This window comes from Aspergillus luchuensis, chromosome 1, assembly GCF_016861625.1.
Source record: "Aspergillus luchuensis IFO 4308 DNA, chromosome 1, nearly complete sequence".
Classification (NCBI taxonomy): Eukaryota; Fungi; Ascomycota; class Eurotiomycetes; order Eurotiales; family Aspergillaceae; genus Aspergillus; species Aspergillus luchuensis.
In genome coordinates, this window is record NC_054849.1 from 2,082,308 (window position 1) to 2,097,064 (window position 14,757).

The 14,757-nt window shown below is 49.4% G+C and overlaps 6 protein-coding genes across 6 annotated transcripts; all 6 read left to right on the top strand.

Moving 5' to 3' along the window:
- Positions 1-1,027: 1,027 nt before the first annotated feature.
- AKAW2_10719S (uncharacterized protein) lies at positions 1,028-2,098 on the top strand (the record flags this gene model as incomplete). Its single annotated transcript, XM_041690312.1, has 1 exon — positions 1,028-2,098. One exon carries the CDS (start codon positions 1,028-1,030, stop codon positions 2,096-2,098), a length of 1,071 nt encoding a protein of 356 aa, XP_041537439.1.
- Positions 2,099-3,636: 1,538 nt separating this feature from the next.
- Positions 3,637-4,663, top strand: AKAW2_10720S (intradiol ring-cleavage dioxygenase; the record flags this gene model as incomplete). Its single annotated transcript, XM_041690324.1, has 2 exons — positions 3,637-4,264; positions 4,320-4,663. The coding sequence occupies 2 exons, from the start codon at positions 3,637-3,639 to the stop codon at positions 4,661-4,663; spliced, it is 972 nt and encodes a 323-aa protein (XP_041537440.1).
- Positions 4,664-7,668: 3,005 nt separating this feature from the next.
- Positions 7,669-8,921, top strand: AKAW2_10721S (putative acyl-CoA:6-aminopenicillanic-acid-acyltransferase; the record flags this gene model as incomplete). The annotated part of the gene is made up of 3 exons (XM_041690335.1): positions 7,669-7,725; positions 7,800-8,204; positions 8,283-8,921. The coding sequence occupies 3 exons, from the start codon at positions 7,669-7,671 to the stop codon at positions 8,919-8,921; spliced, it is 1,101 nt and encodes a 366-aa protein (XP_041537441.1).
- Positions 8,922-9,960: 1,039 nt separating this feature from the next.
- AKAW2_10722S (uncharacterized protein) lies at positions 9,961-10,867 on the top strand (the record flags this gene model as incomplete). The annotated part of the gene is made up of 4 exons (XM_041690346.1): positions 9,961-9,981; positions 10,052-10,105; positions 10,182-10,235; positions 10,307-10,867. 4 exons carry the CDS (start codon positions 9,961-9,963, stop codon positions 10,865-10,867), a joined length of 690 nt encoding a protein of 229 aa, XP_041537442.1.
- Positions 10,868-11,542: 675 nt separating this feature from the next.
- On the top strand, positions 11,543-12,492 carry AKAW2_10723S (cytochrome b561 domain-containing protein; the record flags this gene model as incomplete). The annotated part of the gene is made up of 4 exons (XM_041690357.1): positions 11,543-11,675; positions 11,747-11,781; positions 11,843-11,905; positions 11,998-12,492. 4 exons carry the CDS (start codon positions 11,543-11,545, stop codon positions 12,490-12,492), a joined length of 726 nt encoding a protein of 241 aa, XP_041537443.1.
- Positions 12,493-12,901: 409 nt separating this feature from the next.
- DIA4 (putative serine--tRNA ligase DIA4) lies at positions 12,902-14,419 on the top strand (the record flags this gene model as incomplete). Its single annotated transcript, XM_041690368.1, has 1 exon — positions 12,902-14,419. One exon carries the CDS (start codon positions 12,902-12,904, stop codon positions 14,417-14,419), a length of 1,518 nt encoding a protein of 505 aa, XP_041537444.1.
- Between the last annotated feature and the right edge of the window lie 338 nt (positions 14,420-14,757).

Sequence of the window (14,757 nt, forward strand, 5' to 3'; positions counted from 1 at the left end):
ACCTCGGACATAAGCTTTCAAGAACTGAAGTCTATGAATCAGCAGAAACGGGAAATGAAGCAGAATGGACTTTTTCATATTCACGTATGATGAAGCCATAAAGATTTAGGACTCTTGTGCATAGAACCTGCATATCACCGCTGGAATGGTTATGCTGATGAGAAGAAAACTAACTGATCAAATGGCTCCGAGCTAGCTTGGGTTTCTTGACGATCGTGTACTCCATCTGTGGCAAAGCTGGTTTACTAGTCGCCATTACAGCCAGTCGTCTGAGCGAACTTCACTTGGAGCTTAGCTCTTATCAACAGGTTGGATCGTGGAGACAATGCCGAGGCCAGCTGTTCATTATAGCGATTGTTGATGGTCCCAGAATTGAGGATCTGTCTAAAGCCACTCAGGAGCGATAGAAAATTATCACAGAAGATGTCTCGCTGTTTGTTTGCACAACCAGGCCGTATTGAAGCCAACTGGGTCTGATACGTTAGTTGATTGTGTTGCCGCTAGAGAGATTAGTCTGATTAATTTGGCAGGGTTCATCTGTCAGAGGAGATAGGATCGATTGACTTAGGTTTTCTAAGAGAAATTGAAGCCCTAATTACCTAGGATATTGGTGATATTTCTATTATACCTAGTCTAGCAGTATCATACTCTAAACTATCATAGCTGATGGCACGCCTCTCACTTTCTAGAACTTGATCAAGCACACGGTTGATGACCGAAAGCTCCACAGAGAAATTGTCATATGATTCGGTTCGAGTAGGGTCAATGTTGGCAGTCAGCCTCATAGAAATGGAACAGGAGTGTTGGTATAGCATCATGCTGCTTGGGTGCGACAGAAAGTACCTGTTCAGTCTTATCTTGTGTGAGGCCTTCATGCGTCCACCCCGCATACATGCCTATTTTGGTAAAGGGTGAACTACTAGTCGCTAGTCTCCAGCTGAACATAGATAAGCGCTTGTCCCTCTCTAATATCCTGAAAATCATACCACCTTACGAACAGTCCCAAGCTTAGGTTGCCTCTTACTCAATGCACCTCACTCATCTCCCAAATGAGACTATCCTCACCATTGTCTCCTTCCTTCGCCGTCAACGAGACATTTACGCACTTGTGAGAACTAACCGTCGTTTCTATTGCCTCCTTAGGGATGTCCTCTATGACTACAACAGTCGCTACTTTCATGCTTCCGCTCTGAAGTCTGTTGCAGAAAGCGGTGACCTATACCTAGCTGTCAGGCTCCTCGACGGACTCAAAGCCGCTGTGGGCAAACCCCGTCATCAGGCACCCTCCGAACGTGATTGGGAATGGCTCTCCAGGGAAGGAAGAATCGACCCCAACCATGATTATGATTGCGATCTCATCGAGTCAGAGGAGTCAGTGGATAGTGGTGATGAGCATATGATCCATTTGTTCAGCTGGGCTGATATTGCACGTCATCCCCTACGCGCAGCGAGGTACAGTACCAAGGACATTCTCGCGGTACAGAACGCACTACTTGCAAGTATTCGAGCCGGACAAAAGGATATGATGGTTCTGCTTCTGGACCGCGGTGCACAGCCGAATTTTTATCGCGGTCCTCGTCGAATTGCTAAATACATCTCTGGCTGGCACATGTTACTAGAAATTCCTCCACCACCTGTTCCACCGCTTTTCCTGGCCGTCCAGTGCGGCAATGAAAAGCTCGTGGAGATCTTGTTGGACCGAGGGGCGGAGCCAGATCGATATCATCCATCACCCTTATATCGAGCTGTTGCAGATGGGAGACAAGATATTGTGCTTATGCTGATGCGGGGAGGAGCGACGGATTGTGACAGCTCCATGAAACTGGCTGCGCAGCGGGGAGATTCATCAATGATGGAGTTCCTGCTGAGGCATGGTGCCCGGGCTGATCTATGTGGTGCTGCCGCGTATCAAGTGGCGCTAAGCAAAGGCCATGAATATATAGCCAGTTTGTTAAACTCAAGGGGCGCTCGCATTTACTATCCGTGGGAGTTGAGGGGAGAATTGGATAAAGAAGAAGGGGATGGGACTAAGCCTGAGCTGAAGTTATATCATTCTAGCTTCTCACGGGGTCTGCCTGAGTGGTTCATGGCGGATTGAGACTGATGAGGTTCGCTGGCACCTCGAGCATATGTCTAATGAAATACCCCATTCTCTACATTCTAGAAAGGGGCCATTCGATGAATACTGTTAGTGACTGAAACTGATTAGTGGACCGTAGAACTGTGAGTCTTTCCGCACAGCTATGGTATCCATCTATCTCCCTTCGAGAATTGTGTCTCACCTTAACGACCTAAAGAGATGACGACACGCAAATTCCGGCCTTAACCGCGCATAGAAAGCAAAAGCTGGCATATACTACAACGGGAATACTGCCAAAGGATTACAATGGAGTTGTCTTTGCCGTTTATAACGTAACCGGCAAGCGAGTCGGCCAGGCAAGCCAGTCGGCCACCTGTATATCCCATACTAATCCAGCGATTTTTGAGCTGTAATACTACAGCCAAACTTTATAGATTCAAATTTATCTAATGAAATTGGCATACTAGAATATATCTAAGATTAGTATACAAATATCATAAGATAAATATCAATATTTGATCAAGTAAAATGTATTACGCTGTATTTTTTTGGTAATTTATTTTAAACTTGTATTATATATAACATGAATCCTATTATATTATATATTCTTGATATTTGGTTTCTTAAAGTATATATATAGCTTCAGTTAATATTCTATTATAATTGAACTTACGGTGGGTGAGATATTAGAGTTAGATAAATGTTAGATTAGTATGGGATACACAGGTGGCCGACTGGCTTGCCTGGCCGACTCGCTTGCCGGTTACGTTATTCCCGCTTACTCAGACAATTCCAGACCATGGTTGCTATCCTACCCACATCTACAACATCAATACAGCTTCCCGCCATCTCCGAAAACTCCGTTCCCCATGGTCCCGATTCTGTATTCTCCACTCTTGGCAGCTTCATCCACAGAAGAGTCCGAGATACTGCTGAATCAGCGGGATCTTTGAAGATCCACAATAATTAGTATGTCCAAACAGCGCGCCGATCAGTTTAGAGCCCCCTGGATCCTCCAATAATCTTGACCCTTTTATTGTGCAGCCTAGCCATGAGACTTGTTCCACATTACTTGTTCTCACCACCAGTCCTGATTTGCAATATCGGTTTACGATGATTGTGTAATGTCTCAAGCCAAGACTTCTGCTTCCCGACGGGAGAAGAGCCAAGACAGGTGGCTTTCAATGCAGCTTTGACATTCGGTGAAGATAAGAGACTGCCCTGGTGATCTATACCTTCCAGGTATATAGATGCCAAGGTAATGGCGACATCTTGCCCCGTTTATATGGCCAAGAAGTCGGTATCAACCGGAGCGTCCAGTGAAGTTTGGCAAATTGCCAAGCAAGTGTGCTCTATGTGATGGCTACTACGGTCCACATTTCGATAGCGAGGAGCGCTGACAAGAGCAATGAGAGGAATACAAATCGTCATCTGCTCGCATTGACTCTGCGAAGCGAGTCAAGAGGCGTCTATATAAAGCCACCTATTCCTCCTCTTTCTCGGTCAACAACATCGCTCAGACCAGCAACACCTCTCCACTCGAATCATTTCTTAAGATGCACTTCTCCAAGCTCATTTTTACTCTCCTCGTGGCGGGCACAGCAGTTGCCCATCCTGGCCCACACGACATCCTTCCCCGTGCAGAGATTCAGCGGCGCAGTGGAATGGCCAAGCGATGCGCCAGCCATGTTGGAAGCTTTAACCAGCGCCGCATGGCTAAGCGAGCAATGCAGAAGCGTTGGGAGGGATCCGGCCACAATACCACGTTCGAGATAGTCACCGAGGCTCCCTACTACGAGACCATCCAGAACAACACTTGCGTGCTCACCCCAGAGGTCACCCGCGGTCCCTATGTCTGGCCTCGCTCCCAGACCCTTCGTCAAGACATGGCCGAAGACCAGCCAGGTGTGCCCCTCTGGCTCGACATAGGAGTTCTGGACATGGCCACATGTGATCCGTTGCCCAACGCCCTCCTCGACTTGTGGCACTGCAACGCAACGGGCTCCTACTCCTCATTCACGGGCCTTTCCCCCAACACCCCCTTCGAAACACTCCTCTCTGAGTTGAACGTTACCGATTATGACATGGGTGTCACGGACCTGCACACGGATGATACCACCTGGCTGCGTGGTATGTGGCCGACGAACGAGGACGGCGTTATGGAGATGAAGACTATATTCCCAGGTAAGTCATTTTCACTGCCAATATAGGTACATGTACTAATTTATACGTAATGTAGGCTTCTACGTTGAGCGTGCCATCCACATCCACGCCCAAGTCCATACCGACTGGACTGTTCGCGAAAATGGTACCATCATTGCCAGCAACACCGTCAGCACTGGCCAGCTGTACTTTGAGGAGGAGCTTGAACAAAAGATTATGAGTATGGAGCCTTATGTGTCTCATACGCAGATCAACCGGACCACGAATGCTGAAGACACGGTATTCCCTGAGGATTTGGAGGGTGGATATAACCCGGTTGTGTCTGTTGTTCCTGTGGATGAGGACGATCTGTCCAAGGGGTTGATCGGATATATCACTATTGGTGTGGACACGACGGCGATTGAGACGTTCAGCAAATAGACCGATGTGAGCTTTGTGTATCGATCGATAGAGTCAGCATAGATATTCTCAGATAGATATAGACGGGACTTTTACCACTACTTGGTCACGGAATGATGAAAGAATCTACAAGATAGAATAAAAGACACAGCCTAGCTAGAAAGGCAGAAAAACCGAGAACAGCATGACACCGAGTCCTTAGAGAGAAATTCGCTGCTCAATCATACCATACCATACATACCATACCACCAACATACCCTCCCTCCTATATCCCAAATCAGTAGTCTAAACACAAACTTTACCTGAAATTCAACTAAAGCTTAGGCCGATCAACTCCTCACCTGCATCCATTTTCTTTCCTACTAGGACTCGCTACCCTACCCAATCAGGAAAAGACATACACTGTCCAGGATGTATTCCAGTCCCAGGCGTTATTTCCACTCCACCACCCCTCATTGGACAGGCAAAACCTCACGGCTGCACGGCCGCACATCTCCGTTAGCCGATTGACTAGCCCAACCTCAACATAGCCGCGCTCGAAGCGATGAAGCAGCTGAGTGGTTAGCTTGATACTTCAGTAGTAGGTCAGATGTCACCTCACAAGCACAGACATCCAATGGCCCAGCCAAATTGCGGCGGTGAGGAATCAAGAACCTCCCTGTTCCCTTTGAGTAATTCTACAAAAATTAATCTATAATCAGCTGGCCTCTCCGTAGCCTACTAACTCAATCTGGAAACTGCGCAGCCTCAACCCTCATACAGAAGAAAATGACAATACCCTGGTTTTCTCGCCTACAACATCCCAGCAAACTCATATACTTGACGAAATCGATTGGTTCGGCGGCGAAGGGAACTTGGTTCCGGTCACACAAACCGAACTACTAAGTAGACCTTGGACTCCTTCGTGGCCAGTATTCATCCAATTCATCCGTCCTACAACGTCTGCACTAGAAAACTCTAACCGGGCTGACTGGCTGGCGAGGCGCCATCGGCATGCTCCTCAGATACTATAGACCCGCTCATCACAAGGGTAGCATCTAGAGCTGCAGTATCATTCACGGAAGTTTGAGCAAGATGCTCAGCCTCCATTAACAAGGCAAGTCTGTCTGCCTTAGTCGGGTCCTTTTGCCATTACTTTAACTGATTATACGTTAACTAATTGGCCAAGTCCTACCCTGCATATGCATAAGCTTTTAGTACAAAGGTACCCCCCAAGTCACTCTATCAGCGTGCCGGGGCGGCTCAATAGCCACCCTCACGTCACACAAAACATAGCAGGAACTACGTTAGTCTTAGAGTGGGTATACGGTGTTTGATTCGCGGGGTTAGGTTTTCCTGATAAAGATATTCCTTTTTCTTATTACTATCATTGATGGTGTCAGGTAGTACTTCTTTGGTACTTTTGTAAGGTTTCCGGCTCAGCTGCTGACTTTCGTCCCGTCCACCAAATACTAGATTTGGACGGGCTACGCATTAGTAGCCAGCCCGTTGCTGAATGGGGTTTTTGTGTGGGGTGTAAGCATTCATCGTAAATTTTCTTCTTTTGGGTTTTTGTAGTACAAACTCGATTCCATCTATCTACTTACTTTATATATTTATCAAGTAGTGTAGTACTAGGCTTATCATCACATTTCCTTATTCCGGCAGCCTACTACTAGTACACTTGAATAAGTATATCACAAGGACTGTCTATCATCTCCCCATCATGGCTAAATTATACAGTTGAATGGGGCTGCTAGCACCTACCTGAGTTATTTGTCACCGGCGGATGAAACCCCTCGTGTCATTGTAAGCTAAGTGGATACTACTGTAGCTTGTATATGGCTTAGCGTGTGTCTTTCACCTTCAACCCAAGGGCCCGTCCAATCAATGGAAGAAGAAGGTCTGTGAGTCTGCAGGGTATCAGATCCTGTGAAAATCAGTGCCAAGAAAAATGGTCGAAAATATGTCTTCGAATTTATTTTTGATCCTCAAGAAGGCGGGTTCGGGTTTGGATGAGGTGGTGGTCGGAGACCACGCGGAAAGAAGAGGAGGCAAAGGCTGGTACTACCCAATCACTACCTTGTTGTTTTTGAAACAGTCAGGAGTCGGGAATGGAGACAGACGACTGGTTGCCTACGGATGGTCGCTTAAGGCTACTACCTTCTGGTTGGTGTAGCTTGTGGGACATCTTCCGGGAGTCTATGCAGCTGCAGGGTTGACGGTCCTAACGTGTCCAGTATCTTTCTCACGGCTGTGATCCCTGTGGATGACGAACGGAGGAAACCGCGGGAGTTTCCCGAGTAATGCTTCTCGGTCATCGGAGCTGGGCTGGGTCAATGTGATAAGGGTGTTTATCCAAGTTCCTGTTGGTCTAGACTAGAGCAGATTCCCATGCAGATGGGGGTTGGTGTCACAAAGAGCAAGGCGGGACCCAGGCCATCCTAGACCCGGATCGAGCGAAATCCGACGCAGAGAAATTCAGGTCAGCTTTCATGCTAAAATGGGGGACTTTAACGTTAGTGACGCAGAGGTGGCCAATGTGGTTGGAAGTTGGCTTCACCCTGCAGTTCAGAACACGTTAGTACTGCATTACTTACCACCTTGAGTAAGAAATAAAATAAAATAAAATAAATCAAGTAGTATGGTTAAAAGCTCGATGGGAAGGGATAGCTCCAACGGTCGAAGGAACCACCTGACAAACGGACAAGTGGGGCGGACAGGTGGAGCCGATGAGCTGAATTAGTGGAGATCGAAGCAGACCCCCAGCTGTTTAGATATTGATCTCTTTGAGCAGGCACCTTTGACAATGCCATAGTTCGTATCCCGTCGTGAGTGGTCAACGGTCAAATCTCCGAGGTAAATGGCAGGATCGCCACTTCCCCGCAGCATCATTGTTAGCCGATAAGCCTATCAATTCAACCCCGCTGTGTAGATAAGACGGACTCTCACAAAAGAGGCCTGTCCGCCCCGGGCCATTCATCAAGCCTTCCAGTTTCTCGTAAACTTCAGCTCCTGCTAGTGTAACATCAGCCAATCTGCCTAAAATGTATTCCAAAGTTGAAGAGCCGCCCAAACTGGTACTCACCGGTACCCCAAGAGAGGTAGGTCCTAGCAAAACCCCCTGTGCCTTTCCACCGCTTGAACCTGGTAACTCAGTCTCTCGTAATGCCTGCAGATCGGTTTCCATCATGGCTCCCACCTTCGGCCGCAGATTAGCAGCCAAATCACCATCTATGAAGAGATGTTCCAGGTGAACTGTGATTTGTCCTGGGATGCAGTCAGGCGGCAAGCAGACCAATTCGCGGTCACGATTCAACGCGCCACCCCCCACCTCTACCAAGAAATGGAGGGCATTGCAGAGGGTGCAGGGGTGGATGTGCTCGACATTGTGGCCCTGAACTGTCGGAGTGAATTAACTTTTGGCAAGTTCACAGATGGCTGCACCAGCCTTTCATGGAAGAGGAACGAGCACTGTCGTATTCTTGCCCAGAATTGGGATTTTACCACTACGATACAGGAAAACATCGCGCTCATGAGGATTGAACAGCCTGGTAAACCAACCATTCACATGGTCACTGAGGTGAGTCACTTCTCATGTAAAGTCCGGATGCACGTCGTCACTTTTCCGGTTGAATGTCCGTCATTAAATGTGCAGTAGGCTGGCATCGTGGGTAAAATCGGCTTCAACAGTGCCTGTGTTGGGACCTGTCTCAACGCTATCCGAGCCCATCCTTGCGTTCCATCCAAGATACCCATTCACGTTGCTCTGCGGCTCTGTCTGGAAAGTACTTCGGTCGATGAGGCAGTGCAGACGCTAGAGTCCCTCGGAGGTGTGGGATCTAGCCAGCACATCTTGATTGCTGATAGTAAAGGCTCGCTGGGATTGGAGCTGTCTCCCCTGGGTGATGTACATCTTCAGCCGGACGAGTATGGTATGGTAGCACACACAAATCACTTTTTAGAGAATCGATTTGTCTACGAGCCACCATGGTTGACTGGCTCGCCGATCCGATTGGCGCGGGCCCGGGAACTGACCCGGGAGCTAATTAGGGATAAAGTGCTTGAAGAGGATGCCATTATTGGGCAAGTGCTCAGGGAAAGAGTATTCTCTGATACTTACAACGCCCCCCAGTCAATCTCCTGTCAGGAAGACGTGGCCAGGCCTCCAATTTCACGGTCGTCGACACTCTTTAATATTGTCATGCGTCTGGAACCGGAGACGCTTGGCGCAGAGGTGGTCATTGGACGACCAGGTTCCGGAGAGGAGAGTGACCTACTGAAGCTGCCCTTCCAGTGATTGAATGCAATTCCCAATCGGGAAGGGAAAGAGGACTGAATATGGAAGTGAACTTTGAGTGATGGTCCTGTATTCTCAAGGCCGCCATAGTTAATGTCCGTCAATACTATGGAATATCCCGATCTCTTGGGAGTACCTACGGAACGTGCATTCGCAGAATCGGGAGGATCCTCCACTGTTCAGTTAATTCAACACCCTTTCTCCTCTATATAAGATCACCCTTCTCCCGCTCAGGTCCATCTAGCATTCCAACCATCTATATAAATCTTTGTGTTCTACAATTATCCCAGGCTGCAACCCTAATTCACAGTTGGTCACATCCTGGACGGGGCCCCTTCGCCGGGGCCCGCGGCTCGACACCGAATCACTGCCCTTGAACATAATATCACTTCTTACTCGCCTGAACCGTGTTGTTCTTGTTACACGCAGTGATGATGTCGTCAAGCTAATCACTGGGATGATTCACTGTGTCTTGCAGTGAACGAAGAGATGGTTGCAGCCTTCCTAGGGGTATATAAGTCTCCCAGAATCCAGGGGAAACGTGTTCTTGTTTAAATCCCAAATCTTTTCACAGTTTTATACTGTCTATACCGTTCTTCTCTGAAGAGTTGCTTCTTGGAATGCTATCTTGATCGCTTTCCTGGTGCTTTTCTGACCTTCTGTAACCGGTTGCCTCTTGAAAGCTCTCTTGATAGCTTTGCTGAATGCTTTCTTGAATGCTCTCGTGATCGCTTTCCTAGGCATTCTTGATTACTCTCCTGGTTGCTTTGCTGAAGGCTCTCTTCAATGCTCCCCTGACTTCTTTCCTGATGCTCTCCAGAATTCTCCTTTGGAGGTTCTCTTGAATGCTCTCTTGACTGCCCTCTCGATTGCTCTCAAGATTATTTTGTCGATTACTTCGTGGATTGCTCTCTCGATTGCGCCCGGGCTGCCCTCTCGCTTGCTTTCTCGGCTATATTGTCTGCTGCTCGACTTGTCTCTCTAATAGTAGCATTTGCACATACACCCCCCAACCGTTCTCTCTCCGCTGCGTCCGAAGATGGACAAGATTACTGAGACTGTAAGTTCTCCGTTGGCACATATCCTCTTTCGTCTCTACTTGGTCCTGATCTAGTTCTTCCTTACCTTAGGAGCGACTGGATCAAGCGTCTGTCCGTCCTGAACTGGATACGAATACCGAGTCTGTAAGTCCTCCATCGGCACACACACACACCTCCTTCCATGTTTCCCCAGTCCTGATCCATTTCTCTCTTGCCCTAGGAGCGATGGGCTCAAACACTTCTTCAGTCTGAAACGAGCGGCACCACTGAGTTGGTAAGTCCTTCACGTCACATATTCCCCTCTCATCATCCTCCAGTCCTGATCCCAATTCTCATTTGCCCTAGAAACAATCGGCTCAAACATCTCTTCTCGCGGTCACGACAGACCAGGGCTCGCTCGGACAGTGTGGAAGCAACTCAGGCAATGATAGGTCCAACGATGGCCTGGCTAGTACCACTGCCTATACCAATGAAGAGCGTATCACCAGCTCTCTCACTGAAGGTCTCCTGGCCAGGGCATTGTTCAACTCTAGCGTCGAGGAAGAGTCACCTTCTGGGTCCTCAGCTAGTAGTGACTATGGAGCCATGGCCAATACTCATCGGGGTATTCCACCCTTCTTCGGCGAGTTGTCTGACTCGGATGTCTCTTCCTATAGTGACTCCGACGAGTACGACTCCAACAGTGAGCCAAGAGGCGAGTGGTCCGGCATCTATGACGAAAGTTACGATGCCGACGAAGAGGACTGGTCCCAATCTGGCGAAGGGGATTCTGAGGATTGGGACGACACTGAGCAAGAAGAGTCGGAAGTCAACCCCAATCTCAATGAGCGCTTTTTGAGGGTTGTCCGTTCTCCTCCGATGCGGCATCGTCGACCCCTCCCTGGCCAGGGTAAGCGTGGCTGTTAAGTAGTCTGCTCGTACCAGCTTTTGGTTGCACACCTGGTCAGTTTGTTGGTGTATATACTTTGTTTGCTCTTTATGGCACCATCTCTGCTCTGTTTTGCTGGCGTTTGTTCTCTCTGATTGATCTTTCTTCTTTGTATCACTTAAGACTCTGATTCCCTTCTTCGTCGGCACACCACTTCTCCACTCATCGATCGCATCATGTCATTTGGTGCTGGATGCTTGGCAACTTCATACTCCCTGAATCTTGCAAGATACTCTTTGTAGTATCGAGATGAAATTAGAGAGAGAATTATCACTGCTTCGACCTAAACAGTATGATGTTCCTTCCCGAGAACGTAGCGGTGAGAGGTGGCTCACTTACAAGGAAGTACTATACTTAGGGCCAACCAACTAGTCGATTAACTACTAGTTACTACTTAGCGAACTAACTTAACTGTCTTATCAATCCATGGAAACACCCCCAGCGTAAGCATTGCAATCCGATCCCTCCTCATTGGCACCGGTCGGGTTCCCCCACTTTTTGACTTGATGAACAATCCGAAACCCCGAATTCGTCATTCTCTCGTCCCCATTTAAGGACCCGCTGCGCATCTCCCGTTGCTGATCTTCTCTTCCTCATATATACTACTGTCTACTATATGCTATCCAATTAGTATCTGGTAGTATCAACACACCATGGCTTCCGCTACGGGCATTCCCCAAGAACATCCCGACACTATTCAAGAGCAGGAAGATGCGCCCCTGCTGCATACCCCGGGAAATGTTCCCCAGGAGAAAAGCGCTGCTATCTATCAAAACCTCTTTACGGGTGAGTTGATTATTCCTCTGAGTTGAATTAAATTCGTATCCTTTCCCAGCTAATGGTCATTACTCCATTAGGAACAGCCAGTGCAGCTCAAGTTGGCATCTGGATGGTAAGAAGATCCTTGCTGCTGCTGGAGTTCTTTGTATCGTACTGACTGTTTGCTTTCTCAGCTGGCCATCCTCGTCTGGACGGGAATCTTATCTCATCCCTTGATATTCTTTTCCGCTCATCCCGTAAGTCATCATCATCACCACCACCACACCACTACGATTATCATCACCATTATTATCGCAGCAAGTAAATCCATAAACTAACTCCTCATCAGCTCCTCAACTCCGCTGCCCTCCTGCTTCAAGTCCAAGCCACTCTCATCCTTCAACCCACCACCACCCCTCACCAAAAACGCCTCGGAACCATCATCCATTACATCATCCAAACCCTCAGTCTCCTCGGCTTCATTACCGCTTTCATCATCATCGAGATCAACAAGGGCGATCATGCTCACTTTACCTCCCCGCACGGTATTCTCGGTCTCATCACCTACATCTTCATCATCCTGCAGGTCCTGGTAGGTGTCGTGCAATATTTCGTCCCCGTCCAGGTCCTGGGCAGTGTGGAGAAGGGCAAGAGCATCTACAAGTACCATCGCAAGTCAGGGTATGTGCTGCTGCTCTTGGAACTGGCGACTGTCTCGGCGGCGACTCAGACTACTTACAATCTGAACGTGCTGAGTATCCCGCTGTGGGGAGTACTGGTGGCCTCGGTGTTGGTTGTCTTGGGATTGGGAGCGAGGATCAAAAAGCATAAGTTGGGGTTGTAAGGGGACTGGGCTATGGCTCTCTGGGGGTCATGATGTTATGGACCATCATGCCGTGGAATGCTGTGAGAGACTGGTCTGGTACTACCGTGGAATATACACTCCAAGTAACTACTGTAGTATATAGTGGAGACTTGAGTATAGTATCCGTAGCGGTCAACAGGAGTAATGGTAGTCTTGGTTATGCACATTGAATGAATAGCGCTTCAGCACACTTTTAATTGTTTTAGCTACCTCCCTGCTTCCTCTGTGTAAGCCCAATCCATGCCAATGCGATTGTTCTCTCCTCAAATCAGTGACCCTGTGGAGCGAACCGCCCGATCGGGAAAGGCGGCCGCGCGAGCATCGCGACATTCAATCTTCAATCCGTTTTCCCTCCATCTTCTCCCTCCATTTAACCCTCTCCTCACCAATGGCTCCACCAAGACCCCCCTACGTCTGCATCAATTGCAGGCTGTTCGGCCGTCGTCCATTCTCCTCGTCTACCCGACGAGCAGACCTCATCCGCCCGGCGACGGCCCCCAAACCCACCCCCGACATCAAGCACATCCGCCAAAACCCCGAGCTCTACTCCAAGAACTGCGTCGACCGCAACTATCCCGCGCACGCCGAATACCCTCTGAAGATCCAGCAGCTGACCGACGAAGCGCGACGTCTCGACCAAGACCTCAAGACCCCCCGAGCCCGCATCAAGGAACTAGAGAAAGCCATCGCCAAAGTCGCCAGCGCCGCCAACAACGACACCTCCACCGAACTTGCCTCCCTCCGCGCCGAAGCCACTCGTCTAAAAGATGACTCCAACAACATGACCACCCGGAAAACCACCTGCACCGACGAAATCCACCGACTCGCCCTATCCCTCCCCAACCTCTCCTCCACCCACACCCCCATCGGCGCCGACCCAACCCTAATCAACTACATCAACTTCGACCCCGAATCACCCCCGACATGGGTAACCCACCCCGACCCCAAACGCTCCCACGTCACCATCGGCACCAACCTAGGTCTCCTCGACTTCACCAGCTCCGCCATCACCACCGGCTGGGGCTGGTACTTCCTGACCAACGAGGGCGCCCTCCTCGAACAAGCCCTCGTCCAGTACGCCCTCAGCGTCGCCCGTCGCCACGGCTGGAAAGCCGTTTCCCCTCCCTCCCTCGTATACTCCTACATCGCCGAAGCCTGCGGCTTCCAGCCGCGCGACCAACACAACGAGCAACAGATCTGGTCCATCGAGCAAAACGAAAAGGACAAGTCCAAGCCCCAACGCTCCCTAGCCGGTACCGCCGAGATCCCTCTCGCGGCCATGCACGCCGGCCGCGACATCCCCGCTACACAATTGCCCCTCCGTCTCGTCGGCCCCAGCCGGTGCTACCGTGCTGAAGCCGGCTCCCGTGGCGTCGACACAAAGGGTCTGTACCGTGTGCATGAATTCACCAAGGTTGAGATGTTCGCTTGGGCGGATAACCTTCCTGACTCTACTGCTACTACTGCCAAACCAACTACTACCTCGGATGACCTCTTCGCTGAGCTCCTCTCCATCCAGACGGAGATTCTCACCGCGCTGAACCTCCCCGCCCGCGTCCTCGAAATGCCTACCTCCGACCTCGGCGCTAGCGCCAGTCGTAAGCGCGACATCGAGGTCCTCTTCCCGTCGAGACTGCGTGCCGGGGACCTGGAGTCCGGCTGGGGAGAGGTCACTTCCGCGTCTATCTGTACCGATTACCAGAGTCGTCGGTTGGGGACCCGTGTGCGTGGCGGAGCAGCGAAGGAGTCGCGGTTCCCGCATACGGTGAATGGTACGGCGATGGCGGTGCCTCGTGTGCTGGCCGCTATTCTGGAGAATGGGTGGGATGCGGAGAAGGGGGTGGTGGTTGTGCCGGAGGTGTTGAGGGGATTCATGGGTGGGATGGAGGTTATTGGGGGGCAGTGAGTCGGCATATTGTGTTGTATAGATGGTGTATATGTATGATAGGATATTGAATGAATAGCTGTACTATATCTACTACTACTACTACTACTACTACTACTACTACTACTACTACTACTACTACTACTACTACTACTACTACTACTACTACTACTACTACTACTACTACTACTACTACTACTACTACTACTACTACTACTACTACTACTACTACTACTACTACTACTTGATACTAGATGGGTTAGGTATTCGGGATTAGAAACTTAGATGGTAAACCCTGTATTGTATATATCCGGCTACCGATCTATATTGGAAGACTTCATCACTGGCTAGTAGGTAAT